Source organism: Choristoneura fumiferana, chromosome 8, assembly GCF_025370935.1.
Source record: "Choristoneura fumiferana chromosome 8, NRCan_CFum_1, whole genome shotgun sequence".
Taxonomy (NCBI): domain Eukaryota; kingdom Metazoa; phylum Arthropoda; class Insecta; order Lepidoptera; family Tortricidae; genus Choristoneura; species Choristoneura fumiferana.
Window position 1 is genome coordinate 4,250,597 of NC_133479.1, and position 16,089 is coordinate 4,266,685.

At 37.6% G+C, this 16,089-nt stretch overlaps 2 protein-coding genes across 3 annotated transcripts in view; both read right to left on the reverse strand.

Annotated features, from left to right (window-relative positions):
* LOC141430169 (uncharacterized) overlaps window positions 1–877 on the reverse strand; it is a 167,510-nt gene extending 166,633 nt beyond the window's left edge. Inside the window, exon 1 of the mRNA XM_074090742.1 lies at window positions 611–877. The gene's annotated coding sequence lies outside the window, so the exon portion shown is untranslated. The remainder of the gene's footprint in view (window positions 1–610) is intronic.
* Window positions 878–6,580: 5,703 nt separating this feature from the next.
* On the reverse strand, window positions 6,581–13,063 carry LOC141429993 (lipase member H-A-like). 2 transcript variants are annotated; one of them, XM_074090523.1, is made up of 5 exons: window positions 12,766–13,063; window positions 11,059–11,188; window positions 9,150–9,450; window positions 8,310–8,533; window positions 6,581–7,187 (listed from the first exon to the last, which is right to left on the reverse strand). In XM_074090523.1, the coding sequence occupies exons 2-5, from the start codon at window positions 11,171–11,173 to the stop codon at window positions 6,685–6,687; spliced, it is 1,143 nt and encodes a 380-aa protein (XP_073946624.1). In that variant the 5' UTR covers window positions 11,174–11,188; window positions 12,766–13,063; the 3' UTR covers window positions 6,581–6,684. The 2 variants fall into 2 exon arrangements, with proteins under 2 accessions (XP_073946624.1, XP_073946625.1); XM_074090524.1 differs by lacking the exon at window positions 6,581–7,187 and adding an exon at window positions 7,570–7,654.
* Window positions 13,064–16,089: the final 3,026 nt, after the last annotated feature.

Here is a 16,089-nt window from a genome sequence, read left to right on the forward strand (position 1 = left end):
CAAAAGCTGTCAATAAAAAGTATAATCCGCATAAAAGCTTGCAATATTTTAATTTTTAATAAACTTAAATTAATTTAACTTAGTATCTCAAAGTTTGTCAATTGTATTTTACTTGCTATTACTATTTTACATACTTGCATTTTTTGAGGTTGAAATTACGTAAAAGCGAGATTATTAAAACAAATCTGTTTATCCGCCTTGAAAAAAAAGCACGTTTATTCTGTCGATTTGCGCCAAAAATTCAAATTTCTACCTATCATGTTTCAAAAGTCTTGTGACAGACAGACGAACGGACAGCACAGGCTTGGTAATAGGGTCCTGTTCAGAACCTTAATAAGATTCGAAACAAGTTAAGCGAATACTAACACGACAAAACAAAACAGGTTGTCCAAAAATATCTTTGATGACCTAAGACGGTCCGGTATTTTTGTATTTTTTACAAAATCACAAAACTTAGGACGGGATCTTTTAGACTAAAGTTACTAAACTATTACAATGAAAAACCCAAAAACATTTTCTAAAAACCCAATAGATTTTCTTTGTCTTAAAAACTCTTAATTAGACATGAACTAGAACATAGAAGGACAGGTTCCGAAATCAATCGACTTACCTTGATAGTATGTACTGTTTTGACAGCTGGTACACTAGCGTCAACAAAGCGAACAATAGCACTTGCAAATAACTATAAAACCATCCAGAACTGTTGTAAAAGTCACCAAAAGGGCATATAAACCTTTATAGTGATATATTTCACTAACGGTCACAAGTCACTGGCCGAAAATAACGTAAATTCACTGCAGCACTGTTTCGGTTCGTTTAAATTTTTATATTTCGAACGCGCGCGTGCGCACACGGCGGAAATCGCGCGCAAGACTGACTCGCCAGCCATTTTCTAGCTATTTGGTGGGGGGATCTATAAGGCTGTGTGTTGAGGATACAAAACACTTTAAATGGATTAAAGGGATCGAAGATCAGCTGCTTCAGGGACCACAAGTTTAGTAAACACTGACCAAAATCATAGAATTAACTCATGTAAATAATTTATTTAATCAGGCGTTACTTTGCGGAGTTCCATGTTAATTAATTAAAAACAATTAATATGCTCACCCGCAACCTTGTGGTAGATACGTCTATGCAACAAATGTGTGTTCATGCAGCTCTTCCACCCCACACTGTAACAGCACGCACAAATCATACAAACTCAACTATCATCACCACCACACTACACGAACGTTTCGAACTCAACCAGAGTTCATCCTCAAAGCAATACAACGTTAACCATGTCACCAGATGTTAGACCTATCTAAATGTTTTTGTCTTCAGAGTCTGTCGAGAGTGTAGAGCTTAAGGCTGCTTAAACCCAGGTCCGCGGGCCACCAAGTGGCAACGCGTTGATCGGCCAGCTTTTCTTCTTTGTGTATCATTTTAATAGTTACGTAGGTACTCTGAATACAGTGGCCCAACGCTGCTTTCGACGTTAACAAGTTTTGCCCACATATAAACCTATTGGCCAGCCTTGGTGTGGCTAGAGATTAAAAAGAGCCGAATCTATGATTAATGCATTCATTGCCACCTGACTTCCACAGGTGCCACCGGCCACCAACGCACATGTGCGTTCAAGCGTTTACCTTTACTTGCCCGAATTTCAAAGTCAAAGTCGAAGTCAAAGTATTTTTTATTTGTTAAACATAGGTATAACTGTATACAGTGGTAAAAGAAAATATTATCGTCTCACCATGTTTTGCCAATTGGCGTACAAATGCCCGAATTTGCCTTGCCATACCAACTTTTGCCATAAAATATACAGAACCGTGCTGTTTTCAGGATGTTTTAAAATGGCAACATATATAATGCAGTGGGTTAGGTTAGGTTAGTTTAATAGCAACTCTGAAGAAATGACTTTCAGAAATAAATTACTTTATGGCAAATGAAAATTCTAGAAAACGATACATTCGGGCATATGAAATTCGGGCAAACGATAGAAAACCGCGCTCAAGATGTATGAATAATTATGACAGCGGCATTGGGTGAAGTTCCGAAAACGCATATATGCGTCGGTGGCAGTGAATGCGTTAACGCGTGCGTAGCTACGGCTAAAGTTGTGTTTTTCATTTCATAAATACACACTCGTGCTTAAGGACCTAAGTTTTGTTACCGTTGCATACTCTTAACTATTCAAAATTATTGCTTTGGTATGTTGTAAAAACGCCAAGGGCGTGTAATAAGCAGGTAAGACACAAACTCATATTATAGCATGCGATAGCTTTGCTTTGCGGTTTTTTGCGGGTTTGTGGTGAATGTCACTTGATAGTAAAGATTACGACGGCGACGCAGTGCTGACGTAACTGCTATAAGTTAGCCATAGTTTTATTTAGTTAGACTCAATGGCATAGCTAGCATGAGTGGCGCCCAATGCGGATATTGTAGGTGTCACCCGAAAGATCGAATGAAAAAAACATAATTTGCAAGTATTCGCATAGTAAGTTTTTTTCATTCGAGTTTTGGGGTGACACCTACAATACCCGCCTCGAGTGCCACTCAATAGGCACCTATTAAGTAGGTAGGTACTTATTATTGTTATGCGATCTGCCACAGTTTTAGGAATTTTCATATGTGGTACTGCTGATGTTCACGGTTGGGTGTCACCCCTCAGCGGGTGACACCCGGGGCGGGCCGCCCCCGCCGCCCCCCCCCTAGCTAAGCCACTGACTTAGACTTATTATAAATAAGCTAACGTGTGTTTTGAGGAAATGGCTGAGATTTTTATTTCAACTCCAAATTTTATTAATTTTACGGTCATCCCGTAAAACCCATATCGAAAATAAAAACTGAAACATAGATGCACAGAAAAACCAGAAAAATAGACCAGCGCTGGGAATCGAACCCAGGTCCTTGGTATTCCGTGCCACATGCTATACCGCTACACCACCACTGGACAAGGGTACAGACACGAATATCTCCTATGCACCACATATCTCAGCTTGTTTGTTTCTTATTTTGTCACTTAAGCAGCGACACTAGCGACATCTATGCTGTAGCCCTTATCGAGAAACTTTCAGCATTCAATTGGAACTAACCGCTCACCCGGTCTTTTTTGTATTTTTATTTCAACTTCAAATTTTGTTACTTTTTTTTTGTTACTTTTTCGTTTTTTTTTATTTGCTTAACCTGTCCTCTCCCAGAGGCACAAATTTGTGCCCAAATTCCTTTGATCCTGTTATCCTGGGAGATGACAGATTAATTGTTAACGTTCTACTATAACTTTCAATGTAGGTACCTACTTTACTAATGTACTTTGGTTCGAAAATTTTAACTGACTACAAAAACCATGAAAATAATTTTGTACCAGTTTGAAGTCAGTGCCTCAGCAAGAGCCAGTTCCATAGATAGTCACTATGGAGGCAAGGTAGATGACTATAGGTTCACTGCAGCTTACTCGCCACTGAGGCAGCGACTTCAAACGGGTAGAAAATTATGTTCATAGCTTTCTATGTAATCGATTAAAATTTTAGTTGTAATTTTTTTCTCGCTTTTTAGTGTTGTGCAACTGCTCGTCACTTATTACAAAATATTGCTTTTTCCGATGCGGCGATGTTAATTGTCGAGAAGTTCTCCTGGTGCTTATCATCTAGTCCACTTCACTATATGCATTGTCATCCTCATCAGCACCAGTAGCCGGAAGACGTCCACTGCTGAACAAAAGCCTCCCCCTTAGAACGCCACAATGAACGACAACTCGCCACTTGTATTAACCACCGATAGATCATCACTGGCATGGCAACACACAGTGGTCGAAGACTAGTCTTCAGGCACTGTGAAATATTGGACCAGAAGACATCTGACGACAAAAAGCACAAAATTAAATTATCATTTTTTTTTCTTGTAAAATAACGCCTGGCAGAATATAATTGCAAACAATCGGGTCTTCTCCTTTAGTGAAGATAATCATCAGGCGTTAGTGTAGGTTGTGTATGTATGTAGTGTTGATTGCGTAAACCTGCTAAGGTTTTTAATAGTGGCTTAAAATGTAAAAGCACCGAAGTTTAATTAATTATTTAACTAGTCCCACTTCCTACTAATATTTTAAATGCGAAAGTTTGTGAGTGAGTAAGTATGTTTGTCACTCCTTCACGCTGAAACGGCTGGACGGATTTGGATGAAAATTGGTATGTAGATAGCTGGACATCTGGAATAAAACATAGGCTACTTTTTATCCCGATAATCTCAAAAAATATTACGTAGTCTTCATTGATCTTGCGCTAAAAACAACTGTGTCGTGGCTTTAAACCCAGCGGTTGAAATTTCAAGACTTTATCCTTATCCCATGGGAGGGTGAATATTCAAGCGCTTGTACCGCCGTCATTGTTCTCAACACTTTTTTTATCAGATTTCTTAAGTAATTGGTACAACCAACATCAACGTGTGTTAACATTCATCAATATGTGTCGGATGTTGATGTTTGTTGTACCTATTTCTTAAGAAATCTGATAAAAAAAGTGTTGAGAACAATGATGGCGGTACAAACGCGGGAACATCGGGATAAAAATACCAAATTAAAAAAAATATATTTTAAAAATTAACGATTTACATATAATTAAATTTGGTATAATACATAAATTATAAATATATATATTATACCAAATTTCATCTAAATCCGCCCAGCCGTTTTAGCGTGAAAGAGTAATAAACATACATACACACACATACTCACAAACTTATAGTAGGATTACGATCATCAGTTCGGACGCGATAAGATATCATCACTTGGTACAGTCAGCATCAAATATAGTAGTCGCCAAAATGGTCAAATAGTTCGGCACGCGATACAAAATATATGGCGTACCAAAGTGTTTGAAACACTTTGTCTGCTACGATATATTTCATGCTGAATGTACAACCATGTACGTACAACCTTATTGTAACCAGCCAGAGTCGCAAATGTAGAGGTGGCTGTTTAGTTCGTATCAAAAATTTGCAAGTTTCGATCATTGAACCTTCCGATTTAGTATAGTTTTCGCTGTCGGTGCCTCAGTTTGTCCTTCCTTTGCCCATTTTGTACTAAACTAACCAGCGCAAGCTGTCCACGAGTAACCGCGGCAAATTAAAAAGAAACGAGGCTGACAACACTTGCTGTACTGTACACTGATTAAACGGTGTTGATACTTAAATATTATTTAAAATTTCCAGATATCAAATCAAACTGGGGACTCTTCAAGCTGCATTTTAACTCATGTAGTAATGTGTGAAAGTTGATGATGCACTTTAGGAGTCCCTTGGTAAATTTTATAAACTTTGTCAGTGTCCATTTACGTACAGTCCAGACGCAACAATTTTTGGACCATTTTGACCAGATTGGAATTGAATATTTCTAACATTTTAATTCTAAAATAATCATTTTTGCATTTTGAGGATGGTAGGAGGTTGAATTAAACAAAAACTATTTTTTTTTATAGCAGAAGTATCAAAATTATTTAAGCGGCTAGAATGACAATATGTCAATTTTGACAGTCTCAAAAATGATACCAGATTAAAGTTTCGTAAAAAATGCGTGGACAGCTTTCGCTGGCCAGTCTATGTCACACATTTGTTAAACTTGTATACCTACCTACTTTAAACATGAAACTACCGTGAGACTCACTCGTCATCGCGTTATCGGTTAGTGTGGATGTGCCTTTACAGAGGAATGTTGTTAGTTTTGTATGTTACCCTACTTTTGACAATTATAACAAAAATGACGATGAAAACGCGGGTAGTTGTGCGCCGGTATTAGTTTCGTCTGGTAGATAGTCGCGTGAGCAGGGCGGTGGCGCGCAGTGCGCGTGTTGCAGCAGCCGCCGAGTCGCGTTGCTCCCAGAAGAAGCCCGAACATGTCGAGCTAAACTCGATTCCAGACGTGTTATCCATTTTGTTATCACCTACCTACTTATTTAAGAATCCGATAAGGAACGAAATAAAAATAGAAAATAGTGGGCAAAAGTGGGGAAAGCGGTGTGAACTAAAATGGCATGTAGAGCAATATTCTATTGATCCCACATCAGAATTATGTAGCCTTACGTTTCCCTGTTTGTTGTTGTATTTTATTTGGGTGAAATCTTGCGAGTTAATTTTGATTCACTTCTAGTAATCGGATTCACTTGAAAGGTACACAATATGTAGGTTGGATGACAATGCAAGTAGGTACAGTTAGCAAACAGTTCAGTAAACAAAAAAGTTAGTCATCATCCCAGCCTATATACGTCCCACTGCTGGGCACAGGCCTCCTCTCAGAACAAGAGGGCTTGGGCCATAGTTCCCACGCGGGCCCAGTGCGGATTGGGAACTTCACACGCACCATTGAATTTCTTCGCAGGTTTGTGCAGGTTTCCTCACGATGTTTTCCTTCACCGCAAAGCTCGTGGTAAATTTCAAATGTAATTCCGCACATGAATTTCGAAAAACTCAGAGGTGCGAGCCGGGGTTTGAACCCACGACCCTCTGTTTGAGAGGCGATAGGTCAAACCACTAGGCCACCACGGCTACGAAAAAAAAAAAAAAGGGAAGAAGTTAGTATTAAAGATTATTTTTTTAACATTTTATTAATGCTTCCTTCTATGTAACAATTAAAAATTATGCATTGGCAGCTGAGTACATTTTTTAGTCAACTCAATCACAATGCTAGGAGTACTTAGTAGGTAAGTACGAATATCATTTGAATTGCAACAAAAACTTTGTCATATTATAAATCTTCGCTGCGCTTTCAACGTAACTTTCAGCATTACTAAATCCTGTTTTTTGCCTGGAAATACCCTTGTTATTCTTTTCAATCCCCCTCAGTCCCAAATAGTAGGGAAATTTATTGAACGTGGCCAAGTAATATATCCCTGGTTTAGTTCTATCAGTGTACAAGTCCATGGTATTAGTAACCGTAGGGGTTCTATCATAGCAATCGTTGTTCCTCGCTTGCTGGATTGTATCGCATTGGATGCCAATGAAGTTATGAGGGTTTTGTAGAGCTGATAGCCAGAGGAAGAATGAACGAACGTGGCTGCATTCTAGAGAGCAAGGCAACCACCAGGCTTCTCTTGGTTGGTATTCGCCGCCGTTAACGTAGAAAGTAACGTGACCGAGGTTGGCGCTCATGCCATACTCATTTATGTTCGTGGCAATGTTGAGGACGAAGTCTGCATCGGTAGAATCCAATCTTTGGTCTGCGAAAGAAACGAGAATGTTTAATTTTATGTTAAAGCCGGTTATGGTTGAGAATTCCGTTATTGAAGTTGTTGACGCGTAGGTATTCATATACTTAGGACAAAGCAGTTCAATTAGGTAGGTCTAACTTCTAGAACGAAGACAATCGTTTCAGAGTTGTTCAGCGAGCTACGGAGAGAGATATTTTCGGGGTTTCATTACGGGATCGTATCATAAATTGGTTGGGTGTCGGTTCGTTGCTGGTTGCCGATAGTTGGTGGTTGCAGGCCGCTTCCAACAGAAGCAACTGGGGATCTATGGGAGAGGCCTAAGTCCAATAGTGGACGCCCTACTACTGATATGATGGTGATGTTATGTATAATATGTAGCTCAAAAACTACCTTTTGCTGTAATCGTTAGCACATAGAAGTACTGCACGAGGAGGTCGATTTCTGGTCCAGAAACAATGTAAATTTTCTTCAAAGTTCTGTAACGATAAGGAATCATCATCATCATTATCTCAGCTCTAGGACGTCCACTTTTCGACAGTAGGCCTCCCCCATAGACCTCCAGTTGCTTCGGTTGGCAGCGGCTTGCATATACCGTGAACCCGCGACTTTAACCAGGTCATCCGTCCATCTCGTTGGTGGACGTCCTACGCTGCGCTTGCCGATCTGCGATCTCCATTCAACGATAAGGAATAAAAATTATAAAAACTGGCGTTCCTCGCTTTTTCGGTTTAGGCCTAGGCGAAAAATATAACTTGCACCCTATCTAAAAACTTTACTTAGTGAATATTCTTTGCTGCTAGGTAGTTTCATGCTGATGGGACAAAGTAGAAAACATGTATTCATTTTGCCATGGTAGCATTCCGTTGTTAAGTAGGTATTAATTAAGTACCTGGGTTACCGAGCTCCACTCGGGCTAAAACTCGGTAACCAGCGTTTTCCCAGAGATAAGACTAAGCTAGATCGATTTTTCATCCTCGAATACCCTTACATACCAAATTTCATAGAAATCGTTGGAGCCGTTTCCGAGATCCCCGAAATATTTATATTATACCGGTGTAATACGAGCAAATAATTGCTAATTTAAAGGTATTATATATTAGATTAGATTAGATAGATAAGCCAAAAACTTACCAGGTCCTAGATGTCTGAAGCAAGGTCCAGCCGGGTCCAGCCCAACAAGTAAGGAGATGTTCCGGCCAGTTAACTGGCGGTAGTTCTTGGCTATGAAGCTCATAGTGTGCCCCCCCAAACTGAGACCCACCAGCTCAAGCTTCTTGGGGTCCAGACCGACGCTGGTCAGGTTGGCGAGCATCTCAGCTACGTGGAAACCGATGCGACGTGTGTAACGTGCAGCCCTGAAACGAAGTCTAGCTTTATTGTGGAAATAGAAATACAATCGGGCAAGGTCACCGCTCCTAGCGCTATAACAAGGGTCCGAACATGACGTTCCTAATAGAAAATTGGCATAGCGTTATTTTGCATAATTATTAATCGCATAACATTAATTCGCATACTTAACTGAATATTGGCAGTATAAACATAAAATGTTTATTTTGACTGTCTATATTGTTTTATTTACTTAATTAGATCTGAGAAGTGAATTATGTACTAGGTAAAAATATATATTATCGGGCCTATAATTTTTTTTTAAACATTATACGCCTATGTGGTTTCTCTATATCTGTTTTGTATCTTTTTGTTCTCTGTATGATTGTTAACGTGTTTTTTCTTCTTAAAGTTTATTCCTTTGTTTTTATCAAAAACGTGTATAGAGCCATGTTATTTTGTTATGACGATTAAAGTTTCTATCTATCTATCTAAGGTAACCGAGTCGGTTTTGCCCTGATCCAGCTAAATCACTTACACTATGTATTTAACTTATACTTAATTGTGTTGTGCATATTTCAATTATCTGGATTAATTATTTTATTATGCCACGACAATCATCTATTTCAGAAAACTCGCTCTTACGTTGGGTAACCCATGGCAGTAAACTCTTTAGTTTCCAATATTAGAACATTATAGCCAAGCTTCTTGTAGATCTCAGCCATAGACCACCCTAAGAACGCTGCTAAGAACTCCACGTATCCTGGGACAAACATGAACGTCTTCTTCTCCAAGTCAAACCCTGGATTCTTGGCAATGTCAGCTGCATGGTAATAGTCGTAACGCGTCCATGTGGCCTTGGAGATGCTGTCAGGATCCATAACTAAGATAAAGATGCTCTTCAGGCTTTCCGGCTCGATGGATACTGGTTCCGTTACACCTGTACCTGAAGATGGAAGACAAAGATTTGTCGAGAAAGATTACAAAAGAACTTTATCGATGCTCCAGGTTAGCTCATGATCAAAGTCCCGTTAGATGGCACTCATTTCAATATTTTATTTTATCTGTTTTTTTTTCGTTCATTATGAAGTAATTTTTTCACCAATAACTATTTGCTAGAGGACCTTAGTGCAACCGATTTTTTGACCACATACTCGAAGTGAAATCGCGTCTAGAGTCTACGAGCGATTGTCTACGAGTATATGTTGGTTTCAATGGTTACTTGGTAACACAACGAAATACTGGTGACACCAAGCGATTATAAAAACCAACATAATGGCAATCTCAATTAGGGCTATCGTTTTTTGTCACACTAGATGGCGCACTGTTGCGTGAGGTTTTTAAGTGTGGCTTTCAAAGTCTGTTTTTACAGGTGTGAAAACAAAGTTTAGATTAAAATCATATTTAATACACCTTAAAACCGTACCATAAAAATATCGAGCATGCCACAGTGTTGCATAGTCCCCGTTTTGTTCGGAAAAAAAGGGAGGACAAAGGTTTCCGAAAGACAAAACTGTCTCAAAACACAGACATTCATTGCTCCGGAACGCATATTTGCCATAATTAATTTCAGATATTGCAAAATATTCACAAAATTATTCTAATTATAAATAAACCCGCGTAGCTCACTCAAAAACTATGAGATTTGACATTTCGGAGACCTCACGCTACACTAGCGCCTCTAGTGGCGAATTCATACGCGATAGCCCTCATTACGCTAGGGGCGTCTTGTTACCTATTTCATTTTGAGTATAAAATACGAGTATCAACATAATATTTTTGTAGTTTTTAATGATGATATTTTTAAATCTTCTTATGCCATTTAGTGTTGTGGATGAATAAAGTTATTTATATTATATTCTACTAGCGTTTACCCGCGGCTTCGCACGCGTAAATCATTAGATACAGCAGTTGAATTGAAATTCCGGGATTTTATTAAATTCTCGTGGGAATTCCCTAAAATTACATCGTAGTTTTCATTAACGTTAAATTAAAACACCCATGCCAAATTTCATGACTCTAAACCCAGCGGCTGTTATTTCGAGATTTTATCCCTATGCCGTGGGAATATCGGGATAAAAAGTAGGCTATGTGTTATTCCAGATTTCCAACTATCTACATACCAAATTTCATGACTCTAAGCCTAGCGGTTATTAGTTCGAGATTTTATCCCTATCCCGTAAGAACATCGGGATAAAAAGTAGCCTATGTGTTATTCCAGACGTCCAGCTATCTACATATCAAATTTCATGACTTTTCAAATTTCATGGCTTAGGCCCAGCGGTTATTATTTAGAGATTTTATCCCTCGCCCGTGGAAATATCGGGATCCTATGTTTTAATCCAGGTTATAAACTAACTTTTTGCCAAATTTCATCCAAATTAGTTTTAGCGTGAAGAAGTAACAAACATACTCACTCACTCACAAACTCACTCACTTACACACTCACTCACTCACTCACTCACAAATTAGTAAGATTCTAATGTCAAGTCAAAATTCAATTACCTAACCATTCTTGGTAGTCGGATATAAAATAATATGAAATTATACTCACAATCAGGCAGAAAATCCAAACTGAAGCCCTCCATGGACGCATCGTAATTTACCGCGAAAATTGGCACAAGATAATTCACGACCAAGAACCCAACTTTAAAGAAACACATTCCCATTTTGCCTTTTTCAAACTGCCAATTAAAAAAACGAATATCTATTAAAAATTTGAAACTACACGCAGATAGAACCTGAGTAAATGATATTATTATAACAGTTATGTCAGGGAAATCATAGCATTATTAAATGTTTGTTGTAAAAAAATTCAATGGAAAATTAGCTTTATTTTAGTTGTGAGGCGTAGGTCTATCCACTTGATTTGTGATGGAATTGTTGTAAGTACAAGTCACAAGCGTTAATTTGGGACCCATTTCTTGAAAAAATCCTTTGAATTGTCATACAAAATGACAGATGTTCGATCTTAAGTGGGTACCAAATTAACGCTCGTGACTGTACCTAATTGGGTGGTTGCCTGGGCAAAAAAAGATGATTCTAATTAGTCTGTCAGTTACATTACCAGGAAATATTGGAAAAATATATTTTTTTCTTTTTTCAATCAAACAATACAAATATAAAACAAAGATGAATTGCGTCAAAGGGTCTCTCCACATCTATCGACGCGGAACCTGCTTAAGCCGATCAAAATAGTAGATTGTACAACAAGAGAATAAAACGAGCCATTTTACCCGAGACGTTCATATTCATATTGAGACATGTCGAGAGGAAAATGGGTTCAATGCTCGAGTTTTACACTGCTTTTCACTTCAATTGCGAGGAGATGAAATAACAATAGTGGAAACATTGTTCACTTACTAGGTACCTTTTATTTTTCATGTATATAATTAGAAATATTTAGTTTTAGTTTTATTGATTTGTTTTGATTTATTTGATTGATTTTTAGTTTTATACAAATTAAAAATTTATAATAAAAATAAAAAAACTTTTTTGTTTATGGCTGTTCACACATGATTGCCTTGGTCTTAGACGAAGATTTTACTTTATGCATTAGAGCATAAAAAGTCCAGAAGATCAGCATGAACACGAACTTTACGAGCATAAGAAGTGAAAAACTCCTTATGTCCACGCAATAAGAGCGAAAAAGACGTCAACGCGTTGGCAGGCGTCGGCCGAGCCAACACGAGCCGAACCACGACTTGTTACGACTTGTTGTTGTGTAGCTTATTGCGTGGACATAAAGGTTTTTTCTATCGGCTTTTGCCGACTCCGCGTCTATAGATGTGGGGAGACCCAAAGTTCGAGATTGGGACCCATGACATCATGCCGTGCTAAAAACGGGCGCACGGCTTGTTGTCATGCGGAACTTCAACTGTCTATCTTCCTCTTCTTATGGCTCTCCATGACTGGAGGTCTGCCGTCAGCTCTGCGAACTGTTTCCGGTCTCTAGCCAAGCGAAATAGCTTTTCAACGCTGGCTATTCCTGTACATTCGCGCATATATTGCGAAGCCAGGACTTCTTTCTTCTTCCAGCACGCCTCTTTCCCTCAACTTTGCCCATCATTATTGATTGCAGGAGTTGGTATCGGGTATTTCTAATTACGTCCCAAGTATCCAACTTTACGTAATTTGATGGTTTTTAATAGTTCTCGGGTTTTTCCAGCGTGCTGTAATACAGTATCGTTGGTAACTTTCTGTGTATAACGGGCTATATCTTTATCATTATTTGTTTTATTAACCAAGGATTGACACTCACCGGGGTTCAGCTGAAAACCAGCGCTGCAGCCTTGGTTACAGGGCTACGGCACATGCTGAGCTGAGTCTTTTTGGCATCACACTATAGCACAACGTCTCTAATTTTTATATCTTCTTCTATTTATATTTTTACTGTGTCTTTGTTGTGATGTAGTGTGGTTTGAGTTTGAATAAATATGTGTGCGATATTTTCTGATGATTTAACTGATGAACTAATAAGAAGTATGTAGGACACTACTGAGATTATTTGATTTAATTTTATTTAATTGATGAAGTGCATGTGCGAAAGGCACAATTGAAAAAAATCCATAAAGCATTGAACATGTGTTTATGGTGTTTAAATTTATATAATATTTTATTGAAATAATTTATATTTACGACCAGGGTGGGTATAGGTTAAGTGTTTTTTTATCTGAATTATTACACAACGCGTAACTATACGGAATGTTTAGATATTATAGTCAAATTTGCAATAGTCAAGGGGAAAGAAGCTCTTGGTAATTTCTTTCATTTTTAATACAAATTTCATTTTATATTTTTTTTTGCTGCCTGTATTTTTTGTTGACTGTAGGTACTTGTATTGTCACCCAAACTACATTTGCACACCAAATTTCAAGTCGATGACATTAACCGTTGAAAAGTTCCGCCCTGTGGAGACGACCCTGGCCGGACTACCAGGATGTTACTACCAAATTATTGTATTGTCCAAGTACTGGAAGTTGGTCGAATTTAATTTGCAAGATTTGATTACAGACAGACAGACAGACAACGGGACAGGTGAAACTAAATAAAAAAGTAAAAATAGAGGTATGTTCTTTTGCCGTTTCAGAAATTATTCTGAATTTGAAACAAGAATTATTTTTGTGCGATATTCTTATCTACGAACTTGCAGTTATAATTCATCAAAGGGATATGTGTAAGATCCTACCGTAAAATTCTGTACCTCTGTTACTTGACTTGAATGTGAGTTAAATAATGGAGCACAGATGGGGGTCTAGTAAAATCTTGGTACAATTACCTACCTACTTATTTGTTTAATTATTTATGATGACTTTTTTTTAATGTACTCATTTGCTTGGAAAGTAAATGCAGTGTCATAGAAAAGGGACTAAGTAATTTAATATAACCGAAATTTAATAATTTTATTCGTCATAATTATTAAAACTACTTTGAATTTTTATTTATTTACTGTAAAGGCGTGTTTCATTAATCCTAACTGTTATTGCTGAAATTAGACCCAAGCCATAGTACCTAAGGGAGAAGGAAGATACTAAATTTATCTAATAGACCCCATACTGTTATACCTAATTATTTCTATGCATTCCAACATCGCAAACCATTCAAAAGATGATTAAGAAATAAGATAATTTATTTATGCACCGTAAAACAATGTAGGCTCTTAAGGTCGCGGGTGAGCAAGGAAATTATTTTAGTTCATTAATGTAGGCTCTTATGTATTTTTAACCCATGTCGCAAAAAGAGGGGTGTTATAAGTTTGACCGCTATGATATGTGTGTCTGTCTGTCTGTGACATCGTAGCTCTTAAACGGGTAAACCGATTTGAATGCGTTTTTTTTAAATTTGAAAGCAGGTTTCTTAGTGATGGTTCTTAGACATGTTTTATCGAAATCGTTTTAGCCGTTTTTGAGATATTGAACTTTGAAGTGACAATGTCGGGGTTTTTCCAACTTTTTGTTTGTTAGGTTATTTTTGAAGTCCGTCACTATGAGTAAAGTGTTTATAATTCACACATATTTAACAAGTATATGTTGGCGGCCGATCGTAAAATCCGCTTATATAGGAGCTTATTCATGTTTATGAAAGGTACAGTGACCAGCACCAATATCTGACACAACAAGCGTGCAAGCGAGCAAGCGATTTATATATCTGATACGACTCTATTCCTAGGGCCGGAAGGACGTGTCAGATATTTTTGCACGCTCCGCTGTGGCAGATATTAATGCTGGTGACTGTACCCTAAAAATTTTTTTTTCAAATTCTTTTCCTACTATTTGGTGGCATAGTTGCTACATACTCGTAAATATGGTATATCCGTGCAAAATTACAACTTTCTAGCACTAACAGTCTCTGAGAAAAGCCGCGGACGGACGGGTGGACAGACAGGGAAACAGACAGATATTGCAAAACTATAAGGGTTCCATTTTTGCCATTTTAGCTACGGAACCTTAAAAACGGCCAAGTGGGAGTTGGACCAACGCACCGAGGATTCCGTAGGTCTCTAAAAAATCAAACCGATTAGGACCCCCTTATTAGAGTTTCGTAGCCAAAATGGCGAAAACTATGCCGAGGAAATATTAGGAACAGAATTTGTAAGTGAAAATTTTTTTTGGGTCAAATCACGACGTAAAGTGAAGGTGATTTTTTTCCTCATCCAACCCTATTGTGGGGTATCGTTGGATAGGTCTTTTAAAATCATTGAGGCATTGTCTGGACGATTTTTCGATTCAGTGATCCGTTTGCGAAATATTCAACTTTCCCTTCTACTCTAAAACCTAAACTATTGTTTGGATTTTTTTTTAAAACGGCCAAGAGCGTGTCAGACACGCCCGTAATAGGGTTCCGTAGCCATTATAAACAAATTAGGTAATATTTTTCCAAGGATTTCGTATTTTGTACGAAATATTCGAAGCTTAGGTATATTTTATACCTGAGGCTGCTATTTACTCTTAAACTACTAATAATTCTCAAGAAAACTTAACCGTTATAGTTTTCCTTGTATGTTTGACTTTGTAGGATACATCATTATCTAAAAAAAGTGTCGCGACATTAAACTATTCTAGTAATGTCGCAATAAGTGTTCTTTTATTATTGAAATGCCGCCGCTATAAAAGACTCTTTATTTGTACCTTAGTATTAATCCTTATCAAAATAAATTCCTTCATATTCAAGACTGCTTCAATATTTTATATATATATTATTCAATTCGGACATTCCATTCAAAAGATATCACGAATTTAAAAATTAAAGTATTAGGAAAAAAGTCGCGTGGTCGCCGCTCACTCTGTTCGGCTAGCCAGCCAGCACTATAATATAAATAAATAAGTATATGTATATATATATATATATATATATATACATACATATACTTATTTATTTATATTATATCGTATATATATATATATATATATATATATATATAGGCGATATATGCGATATAGGCGTCACTGGGGTATGGGAAGGGAAACAATGTCACGAAATAAATTGCCGAAATAATCCAAACTTTCAGGCGCAAACAGAAGGACGTTTGTGTGTACTACGTGTGTTGAAAAATATATACTTTTTGTATTTTTTATTAAATACCGTT

Coding starts and splice junctions, on each gene's coding strand:
- LOC141429993 (XM_074090523.1), bottom strand. CDS start 11,173: ATGGGAATGTGTTTCTTTAAAGTTGGGTTCTTGGTCGTGAATTATCTT. Junction 9,451..11,058: donor TTTGGATTTTCTGCCTGATT/GTGAGTATAATT, acceptor TTCCATCTTCAG/GTACAGGTGTAACGGAACCA. Junction 7,188..8,309: donor CTTCAGACATCTAGGACCTG/GTAAGTTTTTGG, acceptor TTTCTTTCGCAG/ACCAAAGATTGGATTCTACC.